This window comes from Coenobita brevimanus, chromosome 73 (assembly GCF_032717465.1).
Source record: "Coenobita brevimanus isolate Jiangsu-jjx chromosome 73, ASM3271746v2, whole genome shotgun sequence".
In the NCBI taxonomy this organism is placed as follows: domain Eukaryota; kingdom Metazoa; phylum Arthropoda; class Malacostraca; order Decapoda; family Coenobitidae; genus Coenobita; species Coenobita brevimanus.
The window spans coordinates 12,069,780-12,082,056 of record NC_137026.1 but is presented as its reverse complement, the minus strand read 5'-3'; the positions used below and the strand labels follow the sequence as shown (position 1 = coordinate 12,082,056).

At 45.5% G+C, this 12,277-nt stretch overlaps 1 protein-coding gene across 1 annotated transcript in view; it reads right to left on the bottom strand.

The window, feature by feature from the left end:
* The window catches only part of LOC145407478 (sodium-coupled monocarboxylate transporter 1-like), a 65,355-nt gene that overhangs the window by 47,932 nt on the left and 5,146 nt on the right, over positions 1-12,277 (bottom strand). Inside the window, exons 4-5 of the mRNA XM_080278408.1 lie at positions 3,418-3,569; positions 2,804-2,944 (exon numbers count right to left, since the gene is read on the bottom strand). Of these exons, the coding sequence (XP_080134534.1) occupies positions 2,804-2,944; positions 3,418-3,569 (293 nt within the window). The remainder of the gene's footprint in view (positions 1-2,803; positions 2,945-3,417; positions 3,570-12,277) is intronic.

The window sequence follows — 12,277 nt, the reverse complement described above, 5'->3', positions numbered from 1 at the left end:
ATGATTCCCACCAAAATACCTTTCAAGGAGCACCTTCACTACACAGCCTGAGAAGCCAAGGGGATGTGTTTTATCAAGATCGACAGTGCTGGCTGAATAAATGATGAAGTCAAGGATGTACCCCGTCTTACAGTCGCACAGTACAAAGAACTTGGTTACAAAGCGATGGCATTTGCTTGGAATATACTGCACAAACCTAAGACGTCCTCTGAACAAAACCAAGGATTCGTCAATGACAACCTTCTGAAAGGGGTGGAAGAATGCCATAAACTTATCCTTCATTCTGCTCAGAATCTCCTGGATCTTCCAGAGTGGGTCGGTTTGGGAAGATACATCGTTGTCGGCAAAGTGCAGGTTTCCCATGATGTTCCGGAAGCAATCTCTGGCCATGTACTTATTGAAGGTGGGTGAGGGTAGTAAGGGGTCCATGGACCAGTATTCTTCCAACTCATGCTTCTTTGAGTGTGGCATGAGAAGCATGAAGGCGAAGAACACATACAGCTCCTGCACTCCCAGCATGGACCACTGTTGCATCTTGGCTGCACCTGTACCACTTGCAGCACGTTATGATTCATACCTGTTGGTCTCATCAAATATATGCTGCATGATTTCGTCATCGAGGAAGGGCAAAAGGAAGTCCACACACTCAGCATCCTCGTCAAGAGTGAAGGCAGGCTGTACTCCTGAGGAACTCTCATCAAAATGGAGATGTTCAGGGACAAAATCGGACCCTTCTGTCCACGCGAAGGCGTCCAGGATTCCCTGTCGTGGCGGTGTAGGGTGGGTGAGGGTGGAGGGTGGCTGTGAGGCAGATTTATCAGGTTCAAGGTCACTCGCACTGACCCTGGGTTGCCGTACAGCACTAGCAGCCCTTACTCTACTGGCAACTCTACTTTTACGGGTCATGGATTTACCTCTTCCTCTACGGCCTGCCTTCACTGTTGATGCTGGTGGTGACTCAGACGACGAAGACTCGGAGAAAATTCAGCAGAAGAAGAGGAAGAAATGAGTGAAGTGGGGCTTGGGGAACAGGGAGGTGAATCAACTCGGGACTCATGGCGGGCTGGGTCACGCGGGGCCATTGTTCCGGGGCTAACCCGCCGCATTTTCATTCCCTTCCCAAGTTCCTTCCCTTGCTGCACTAACGGCTCCTTTCCCTTGGAGCTAGGGATAACTTGGGACACTGAAGCACTCGTACTAGTAGTTTCTGGCACGATTTCCTCACCCGGCTCATCACACGAATCCCCCAAAGGGTCAAAGTCACTATCCATCATCACCATTGATAATTCGGCTAGTTCACGTTCCACTGCAGAGTCACTTAGTCCTTTCCTGCTTCCCCCACGAGTTTTTCTGGGTGTAGAGGTCATGGGGCCCTTTGCAATGGGCGCAGAAGCAGCAGAAATGGCGGGGCACGAGTGCGACATGCTTTGACCACAGAGGAGGACAAGGAACTAAATGGCGCGGCTTATCTGGGAAGGCAAGGGTTGACAGTGACAATGGGGCTGACAGCTGCTAACTTACATGCTAATAAATTATTGGTAGAAAATCTCTGCAATACATAAAGAAATAGGTAGTTCCAGGTGAATGTAAATGTCACTTAAGCTTCTCCCTTCCTTTCTGATATATATGTTTATTACAGAAATAGATTACAACGCATAATTCAAAGGGGAAATTACCGTGGGAATGTAGCGAATGAATGCATGTGAGGTGTTGTCAGGTGATAATTAGCCAATTCCTGGTTTATACCACTATCACTTACCTTATTTTTTTTTTTTGTATATATTATTTTGTATAAGTATAGGGCATAGGGCTTATTTCAATGGATGAAATCTGTGGAAAAATCCGGAGGAGATTTGCTTAGTGCAGCGGCCGGGGAGGTGAGAGGACAGGGTAGTGGAGGGGAGGTAGGGAGGGGAGTCAGGAACGGGGGAAAATGGTTAAAATGTCAACAATGGATGGGAGTACAGATGAGATTTGGAGTGCTGACTAATGTTGGACATTGGCAGTACTGATAGATGATACAAGCCACCACTTGAAAGCCCGAGATAATTCAAAATAACACAGAATCACAAAAGTGATGCCTCGCGGTATGATCCATTGCGTCCGAGCGTCACAAAAGTGACGCCCGGTGGTTAAGGGGTTAAGGATTTTTATACACATATGAAGTCTGCTATGAATTTTAACATAAATGAATCTGAATACTTAAATATGCAATGTGTCCACACTCACTCCTCATTATGCAACTCCATAAGAATGTAGTGAGGTTACGCATTTTTGTTGTGCCTGTCCTCTCTATGGTATCCACACACCCTTCTTACCCTCAGCATATTCCCTTCATTCATTTGACTGTCTTGCATCCACTCTCGTCTCCCGTTTTCCCCCACTGCCCATTCAATATAGGCATCCCACCAAATTGAACCTTTCTTACTCCTTGCTACCCGTGCATTCCTAACCACGCACTCCCTTCATCAGCTCCACACGTTTTCCAGATCAATTTATTCCTAATTCACTGACTCTAACTCATCTTTTCCCTCGGTACTCATCTCACTGCTTTCACTTTAAACTTCGCTACTTGTCATTCCCCTTGTCCCCTTCCTCTCTATCCACCACGTTTCTCGCAGCTATATCTTTTATACCATAGTTTTACGATCAATGAACTTCCACCATCACCTCTAACTGCTTTCGTGTCTATAACACTTCTAAGCATCTTTCTAAAAATATTACAACCAATTAGTCTCCCTTCAATATAAATGGGAAGGTAGATAAACCGATGGATAGAGAGATGTAAACAAGGCCATCTAACCTTTGTGCCATGGCGAGGTTGCCGATGGAAGCAAATCTCTGGTAGCTGGGCTGGTTGATGCCAATGACCTCCATGGTGAAGTAGAAGCCAAGCACGGTGGTCGACCAGAAGGTGTGGCGCACGAAAGGACTTGTGTTCATGCTAGGGCAGATATAGGAGACTGTAGTGTGGCCTGTTACTATAGGGTCATGTATATTATTCCTCCTTATTATTTCAGTGTCGTTGAATATTATAAAGCTGACTCTAATGTTAACTCTTACCTGTATGACTTTATGGTTATTTTTTCTTTTACAATTTCAATCACGCTGAATTTTATGAAGTTGACTCGAATAAATGGGCTTTATTATATATGTGTGCAAAATGACAGTAGATAGTTTTTATTGAAATTAAACGCACACCATATTATTTCCTCTCAAAACACACACACACACACACACACACACACACACACACACACACACACACACACACACACACACACACACACACACAGGAAGAGAGAGAGAGAGAGAGAGAGAGAGAGAGAGAGAGAGTTTTGTGCTTTAGGGTACTCCCATTGCAGATTCTGGCGCTTTCCGTCATTTGGAATATGCGCCGAAGTAACGGTGACTCACTTGAAGAACTCTATCCTGGAGCCCTGGTCAGCTATGGTCCAGACATTGACAAGACCAATTTCCTGGCAGCAGATGATGACCACGACCAGCACCCCGCCGAACATGAGCAGCGTTTGCATCACATCAGTATACACCACGGCCTTCACACCACCCTGCAACCACACAGCCCCGGTGGTTAAGGAAGCTCCCTAACGCCTTTTCCCAAGCGATTTATTTTGCTTTTTACATCTTACTGTCCTCTTTTGCGTTATGTAAATCCTTCAGACATAGCCATACTCTGCATAAATAACATGCAAAAGGATACTGACCAGCCACATCCAAAAATAAATCGCAAAGGAAGAGGTGTTAGAGAGACTCCTTACCTGACGACAAAACAGACTACATCTACCTCTCACTTAACCCCTTCCTTACGCTGACGTCTTTTGTAGTTATTCTTGATAGCCACGAACGAGTTTATTATTATTTTTTTTTACTTTGGATAGACCTCCGAAGGAATTAATGAAGGCTATATCTAACCCCTCTAGTTGAGAGAGAGAGAGAGAGAGAGAGAGAGAGAGAGAGAGAGAGAGAGAGAGAGAGAGAGAGAGAGAGAGAGAGAGAGAGAGAGAGAGAGAGAGAGAGAGAGAGAGAGAGAGAGAGAGATCACCTAACCTGCATATAATTCCATAAAGACTGATATACCGACACGAAAAATGAGTCCTCGGTTTGAAAGGCATAACAGCTACACTCATTTTCATCCATCCTATTTCTCTTTTGTATTTCACGTTACCAATTCATTTTCAAGCAAGGAGCGCCTAGTGAAGATCAAGGTGCTCTCCAAGTCGCTCTGTTTATTTTTTCTTTATGCAAGGAAGAAGGAACCAAAGGCTGGGCCCGCATGAATGTTCCTTCCAAGAGAAAACAAAAACAAAAACAATACAAAGAGCCAGATTCAAGATCCATTCATTTCGAGATGCCTGGACACACTGCGTTTGAAAGACTGGAGATCATAGGAAGTAGGTAATACAGACACAGGGAGACAGTTTCAGAGTTCACCTGATGCATAGATGAAGGACTGGGAGTAATGGTTAACTCTTGCATTAGAGAGTTGGACAGAAAAGGGATGAAAGTTTGTTGCTAGACGGGTGCTACGTGCCCGTCGTAGAGGTGGAGGGATGCAAGCAGACAGTTCAGAGGGGCAGTGACCATTGAAGTAGCTATAGAAAAGAGATAAAGAGGCAACAGTGTGGCGAAGAGACAGAGGTTGAAGGGAGCCAATAAGGGGAGGAGAGTTCATGAGACGAATAGCGTTTGACTCCACCCTACTGAGAAGTGCTGTATGTGGTGAGCCTCCCCACACATGAAAGTTGTACTCTAAACAGGGGCAAATAAAGCCCGTGTATAAAGTCAACAACTGTGCAGTGGTAAAGAAGGCACAGAGTCAGCTTAGCACACCTAATTTCTTGGAAGCAAATTCTACAAGATATGTCTTGTGTGAATGAAACTCCAAGCATGTTCAAGGATGATGCAGGATTGTTACGTCCCAGTCCCCGCACGGCCACAGGCTCCAACAGCAGTAGTACAGTACAGGAAGGACGTTGCCCAGTGAGTTGTTCTTCCTATGGTCAGCCTTTAGGTGTGCAGTACACAAGCTCAGCTGAGGCGAAAATAAACAATGGCTCCTTAAAGTTCACTGTCTTTATTTTCCAAGTAATTCCACTGAATGCTTTCCAACTTCACTGTTCTCACAAGCACTGGAGCTATACACACTTTACTAACTGCTATTACACTTAATGCTTAGCAGCACTTCACAGTTATTACACTTACTGCTTGTCAATTCAATGTTCTCTCAAGTTCCAATGATATACAAACTTCAATAACCCGTCAATGTGTGCCACTGTTTTCTCAAGTACCAAAAATATATAATCTTCACTGACACTGACACTGCACTACACTGAACCAAAACCGACTGCACTTCACTCAAACTGACCTGACACCCGACTAAACTTGTAATAATCTCTTCCCCATCCTTATATAGGCTTGCAGTACTCTCGAAACTTCGTGTTTACTCTCGACGGGCAACAGTTGCCAATGCAGAGACAACCAAAAACATGCAAAAGCTCTCTTACATTACATAACACTCTAAATCATTTACCATACGAACTTAAATTACATAATTTAACAAGCAATCACTAAAATAAAACATTATTGAGAAAAAGAGCACAAAAAAGTGAATGTTTAACTTACGACATAACTATGCTCACAAACAACAGGCAAACTGGCAACTCTGATGACTCGTACGGGAACTTAGGTCCGAGAAACGTCTCGAAAGGCTGCCTAACTGGCAAATCTCCCTTTATAACACTACCCTCTCCCTAGTTCTTTGTCGTCCCGACAAAACTGCGCAATATATACAAACATAAACCTTAATCTTAATGGAACATCTAACTATACACAAAATAATCCTTCAACTTATCAGGTCTTCTTCTGTGCCACTTCCGATGATGTCCTTTTTCCTCCAGACAGTCCACTCCTCCAGGAAGGTCTTGGTCCTCTCCTTGATGCACTTCTTCTCTTGAGGAACTGTCACCATCCTCTTGCACTTCATCTCCTTGGTCCTCCTCAACATCCTCGGTTGCGGGTGAGCACAATTCCTCGGAGACGTCCCAGTTGAACTGTCCTGGCCCATGGTACTGCCACAGATGGTTCACGTGTACCACCTTTGGGCAAGACTTCCTGCCTTCCCGAATCCGATATGTTACATCTGATGGGCGGTCCAACACAGTGTAAGGCCAGTCCCATGGGCTCTGCAACTTTTGTGACTGTCCCTTCTTTCGCTGAGGATTGTATAATCAAACTTGGTCACCATCCCTGAAGCTCACCTCACTTGCCTTGGCATCATACTTGCACTTCATCACCTCTCCTGAAAACTTGAGGGCTCCTTACACTTGATGATGTACCTCAGCCATCCTTTCCTGAGGATGTTTTGCATACCCGTGGTGTCTGTAGGCTGCTCTTCACCAGGTGGTCTTTCCATTAACATGTCAATAGGTAAGCATAACTCGTGGCCCAACATCAGTTTTGCTGGAGTATAGCCAGTAGACTCATGGGATGCAGACCAATATGCCATCAGCAATGCGGGTAATTTCTGGTCCCAATCCACTTGTCCATCTATGCAGTACTTAGCCAGTTCTTGTCCCAGGGTCCAGTTGAATTTCTCCACCATCCCATCTGACTGTGGCCTTAGTGGGGTCATCCTGGTCTTCTTGATCCCCAATAACTTGCAGCATTCACGGAACACAGCAGACTCGAAGTTTCTACCCTGGTCTAAATGTAGCTCTTGTGGCATCCCAAAACTACAGAAAAACTGATCAACCAACACCTAAGCAACAGTCGCAGCCTCTTGATCAGGGATAGCATAGGCTTCTGGCCACTTTGTGAAGTAGTCCATGGCAACACATATATGCTGGTTTCCTCTCTCAGTGAGTGACAAAGGTCCAGCAATGTCCACCGCAACTCTTTCCATCAGTGCACCCACTTGGTACAGCTGGAGAGGGGTGCAACCACGTTTCTTGGGTCCCTTCTTGGCACAGCACAAATCACAGGCCCGGCACCACTCTTCAACATCGTGACGTATGCCAATCTAATAGAACTTGTGTCGCAGCCAGCTTAGAATTGTTTCCACTCCCAGGTGCCCACTAGTGATCTGGTTATGGGACTTACCCAAGATCTCAGACCTCATCTTCTTCAGAACAACCAGTTGCCAACACTTGCTGAGGCCATTGGGCGTCTCCCATTGATGCTCCAGTAGTCTGTTTTAACGAAGAAGGTCCCACTGACTCCAGGAGCTCCTGGTTGCAGGGCGACCTGGAAACTCCTCCCCATGATGGTTGCACTGCATTCTGCTGCAGTCACTCCAGCACCGGTTGGAAATCTGCACCCTCCATCTGCATCCTCCCCAGGTCTTCTCCGTCTGACACTGGCCCCGTCACTACAATACAGCAGCATTTCTTCCTATGATTCCCATTCCTACTACGCTACATGTCGTCTGTCCTTCTGTCTTCTCGCACACTATTCATCAAGGTTCTCCTGCATTTCTTCAGTGGTGGGTATTCTGCAGCCTTCTTTTTATCATCCCAACCATTCTGATCCGCAAGTAACTTAAACTGTGCAAGGTATGCTTCCCAAGATACTTTACCATCACTTTCTTGAAGTTTCTTCTTAACTGAATCCCCATTATAGCCATGCACTCCACTGGTTTGGGGCCTAAAAACTGAGGCAACATAATTATGTCCAGGACTTGAACCTCCAACATTCTGATTATTCAACCCTGCAATGCCATCTTCAGACGTCCAGGATCCGCTAAGATTCACCATACACTGTCCATTCCTTTCATATGCTCCCTGTACACTAACCTGAGGCTCAGCATTGCAATATTTCTCTACAGCCTCAATTTTCTCACTAATAATTATCTGCACATGATCAACTACATGCTTCAACTGGTTATCTACATGCTGTCTGCACTCCATCACTATTCCCTCACTAGTCTTCAGCTGGTTGTCCACATGCTGTTTGCACTGTCACTATTTCCTCGCTAATTGTCTTCAGCTGGTCATCTACATGCTGTTTACATTCCATCACATTATTGCTTACCTCATACTTCTGCTGCTCTAGCTTAGCATCTACCTCCTCTTTAGGCTGTTGCTGTTCTTCCTTCATTTCCACCATGAAAGCATCTGGCTGTCCTTGAACCCTCAGTTCCACCTCCCCGCATTGCCCCCGTAACGCCTCCCAAAGCTGTTCATATAGTTCTTTCTGTTCTTCGTTCTGTGCCTGTAATTGTTCCTTGAGTTCGTTCTTGAGTCCTTTCCGTTCTTCACCTTGGGCCTGTAATTGTGCTTGGAGTTTTTCCTGTCCTTCACTCTGTGCTTGTAATTGTGCTTGGAGTTTTTTCTGTCCTTTGTTCTGTGTTTGAATATATGCTTGTAATAGTTTCATAATTCCACCCAACGATGCCTCTTCCTGCCTAGCTTGGCCTCTTGTCTGGACACCTTCCTGCTCCATGTCGAAGATTAGACTCACTGCAGCCCTGAAATAATAATCCCACTCTCCTGACACCAGTGTTACGTCCCAGTTCCCACACTGCCACAGGCTCCAACAGCAGTAGAACAGTACACGAAGGAAGTTGCTCAGTGAGTTGTTCTTCCTATGGTCAGCCTTTGGGTGTGCAGTACGCAAGATCAGCTGAGGCGAAAATAAACAATGGCTCCTTAACGTTCACTGTCTATATTTTCCAAGTAATTCCACTGAATGCTTTCCAACTTCACTGTTCTCACAAGCACTGGAGCTATACACACTTTACTAACTGCTATTACACTTAATGCTTAGCAGCACTTCACAGTTATTACACTAAATGCTTGTCAATTCAATGTTCTCTCAAGTTCCAATGATATACAAACTTCAATAACCCGTCACTGTTTGCCACTGTTTTCACAAGTACCAAAAATATATAATCTTCGCTGACACTGACACTGCACTACACTGAACCAAAACCGACTGCACTTCACTCAAACTGACCTGACACCCGACTAAACTTGTAATAATCTCTTCCCCATCCTTATATAGGCTTGCATTATTCTCGAAACTTCGTGTATACTCTCGACGGGCAACAGTTGTCAATGCAGAGACAACCAAAATAAGCAAAAGCTCTCTTACATTCCATAACACTCTAAATCATTTACCATACGAACTTAAATTACATAATTTAACAAGCAATCACTTAAATAAAACATTATTGAGAAAAAGAGCACCAAAAAATGAATGTTTAACTTTAGACATAACTAAGCTCACAAACAACAGGCAAACTGGCAACTCTGATGACTCGTACGGGAACTTAGGTCCGAGAAACGTCTCGAAGGTAAGAGACTGCCTAACTGGCAAATCTCCCTTCATAACATTATTAAACATTAGTGGGTACTCCTGTGGAAGATTTTGTCGGGTTGATATGTGTTAAAACTGAGTCTTTGATGCAATAAAAACAAGATTATTTTTACCGAAGTCAGAGATACGAGCCAAGTCAGACATTAGGTGTGTCATAGCCTCATCCCTTGTTTGTTGAAGTAACTGCTGAGATGGACTTTGCGGGAACAGAATGGAGAGGTGAAGGGTGAAATTATCAGTGTACGAGTAGTCAGGGTTAAATGTACAGCTTAGAAGATAATTGATGAATAAAAGGGAGTTGATGATAGGACAGAGCCCTGAGGAACACCACTGTCGATAGATCTAGGAGAAGAACGATGGCCGTCTACAACACCATGTATAGAATGACCAGAAAGAAAGCTAGAGATGAAGGCACAGATAGAAGGATAGAAACAGTAAGAGGGCAGTTTGAAAATTAAAGATTTATGCCAGACTCGATCGAAAGCCTTAGAGATGTCAAATGCAATGGCAAATCTTTTGTCAAAGTCCCGAAAGGAGGATGATCAGGAGTCTGAAAGGTAGGTAAGAAGATCGCCAGTGGAGCATCCCTGATGGAACCTATACTGACGATCAGAAAGAAGGTTGTGATAGGAAAGAGACTTTAACATTTTCTGTTAAGAATCGACTCGAAAACTTTGAGACACAGGATGTCAAATGAATTGGACGTTAGTTAGAGGGTTGGGAATGGTCACTCTTCTTTGGGACTGGCAGAATGAGAGCAAACTTCCAGCAAGAAGGAAAGGTACAAGTTGAAAAACAAAGGTGAAAGATTTATCCTAGGCAGGGTGTAAGCACAGAAGCACAGTTCTTGAGGACAACAGGAGGGACTCCATCAGGCCCATATACCTTGTTAGTATTGAGGCCAGTTATAGCAGAAAATACATCAGCTGAAGAAATTTTAATGTCAGTCATGAGGAAGTCAGAGGGGGGAAGTGATGAAGGAACAGCACTGGAATCATCTAAGGTGGAATTGTTGGAGAAAGTTTGAACAAACAGATCTGCTTTATCAGTAGAAGAAATAGCTACCAAGCCATCAGAGTAGAAAAGAAGAGGGAAGGATGATGAGGTAAAGTTGTTACAAAGGTTTTTGGCAAGATGCGAGAAGGAGCGGGAAGAATTCAAGTTGGAGAGTTGAGAACATTTAGTATGGATGAAATTATTTTTAAGAGAGCGAAGAACAGACTTAGCATGATTCTGAGCAGAAACATAAAAAAGATATGATTCTGGGGTGGGTTGGCTCCGGTATCTTTTATAGGCTCTCTCCTTGTTGTGGACAGCATCAGAACAAGCGTGAATAAACCAAGGCTTTCTTTCATTAGTCAGAGGGTATGGGAAAGGAATGCATGCTTCCATGCCCGAGAGAATGACCTCTGTAATGCGCAAGGCACAATCAGATGGCTCCCGGCCATGGAAGCAATAATCATTTCAAGGAAAATCAAAGAAGTACTGCCTAAGGGCCTCCCAATCTGCAGCTCCAAAGTGCCACAGACGACGTCCCTTTGGAGGGTCCATAGGCCATACTGGGGTGATAGGACAGGTTAAGGTAACAAGGTTATGACCGGAGGAGCCCAAGAGAGAGAAAAGATTAACAGAGTATGTTATGCTAGGTGTTTAAGGGTCAGCTTCCCGTCCCTTGAACGCCTAGTATGCAGATGGGTTCTCTTTCTAGACCGGAGCTTAGACAAATGAGAGAGAGGCAGGACACAAAAACTCAAGGCAACAACATTACACGTGTATTGACTAATTCTACTTGTGGAACAGGTAGATGTCACAACAACAGGAATCTGGGTAATTATAAGTCATATATTGGCATCGTAGTATCACGAAGGATACTATTTGGTCAGTAGTTCTGCATAGCAGGTGAATGGCACAATAAATAGTGTTCGTAATATTTTGGGCAGGGGGAATAGCTTGCTGTCACTTGGAAGGAAATAGAAGCTGTACTTAGGCTGGGCAAATATTACACTGGTTTTGTAGTGCAGGGGAATTACACTATAAAGTCCAAGTCTGATGTTTACTGAAATCACTGCACTGTTATTAAATCTCTCTTCTTACTCTCACTGTGTCACTGTTTGCCTAGATCTTGATTAGCACATATTACTAGGCCTTGGACTTATATTCTATTGGAGATCACCTGCTCGATGTTCTAGTCACTATCACATTGTCACTGCACTAATCACTGTCACTCACTGCCGGTGGGGCAGTGGCGTGGTCAGTGAGGGGGCAGGAGGACTCACAGCCCGACTCCTGATTGGGGCTGAGTCCCGCCTGTGGCCTCTGTATCCAGCGGCCACGGAATCACTCGTAGGCGCGTCCTCTCTCATCTGGGGCTAGGGGCGGCGAAGGGCCCTGCACTGTCAGGGCTGGGGCCAAACAGATCCCTGCAACGCACACCCAGGAGCCTGATGAAGGACGAGGGTCATCGGCATCGGGGTGCAGAGAGGCCTTGCCCGGGGGTCCTGGGGGCGGCCATGGGGGCCTGGTGACTGTGGCCTCCTGCAGTCGGGAACACTGTCAGATGTGAGCTGTGGCATCTGTTGTCATCGGAGTCCATCAAGTAGGGTCTCTCTGGAGCCGGCTGGGTGGAGTACAACCCTGGGGATAGCACAGGGCCTCTCCACAGGTCCTCGGGACTGGGACCCTCCTCCAGGAGGATATCACATCGTGGGGGTGTGGCAGCACCTGACGGAGGAGTGGCTGCTGGCCACCTCCTGCCGTAGGGCTCGCCTAATGGCCATGGCCTGTGTGGGGGAGTGGCTACCGGCCATCTCCTGAGGGAGGGGCGAGCAGCTTCTGGCCGTCTCAAGGGCACCTTCGGAGCGGCTACTGACCGTTTCAAGACGAAGGCAGGAGTGGCTACTGGCCGTCTCATGAAGGAGGGATGAGTGGCTGCAGGCCCTCT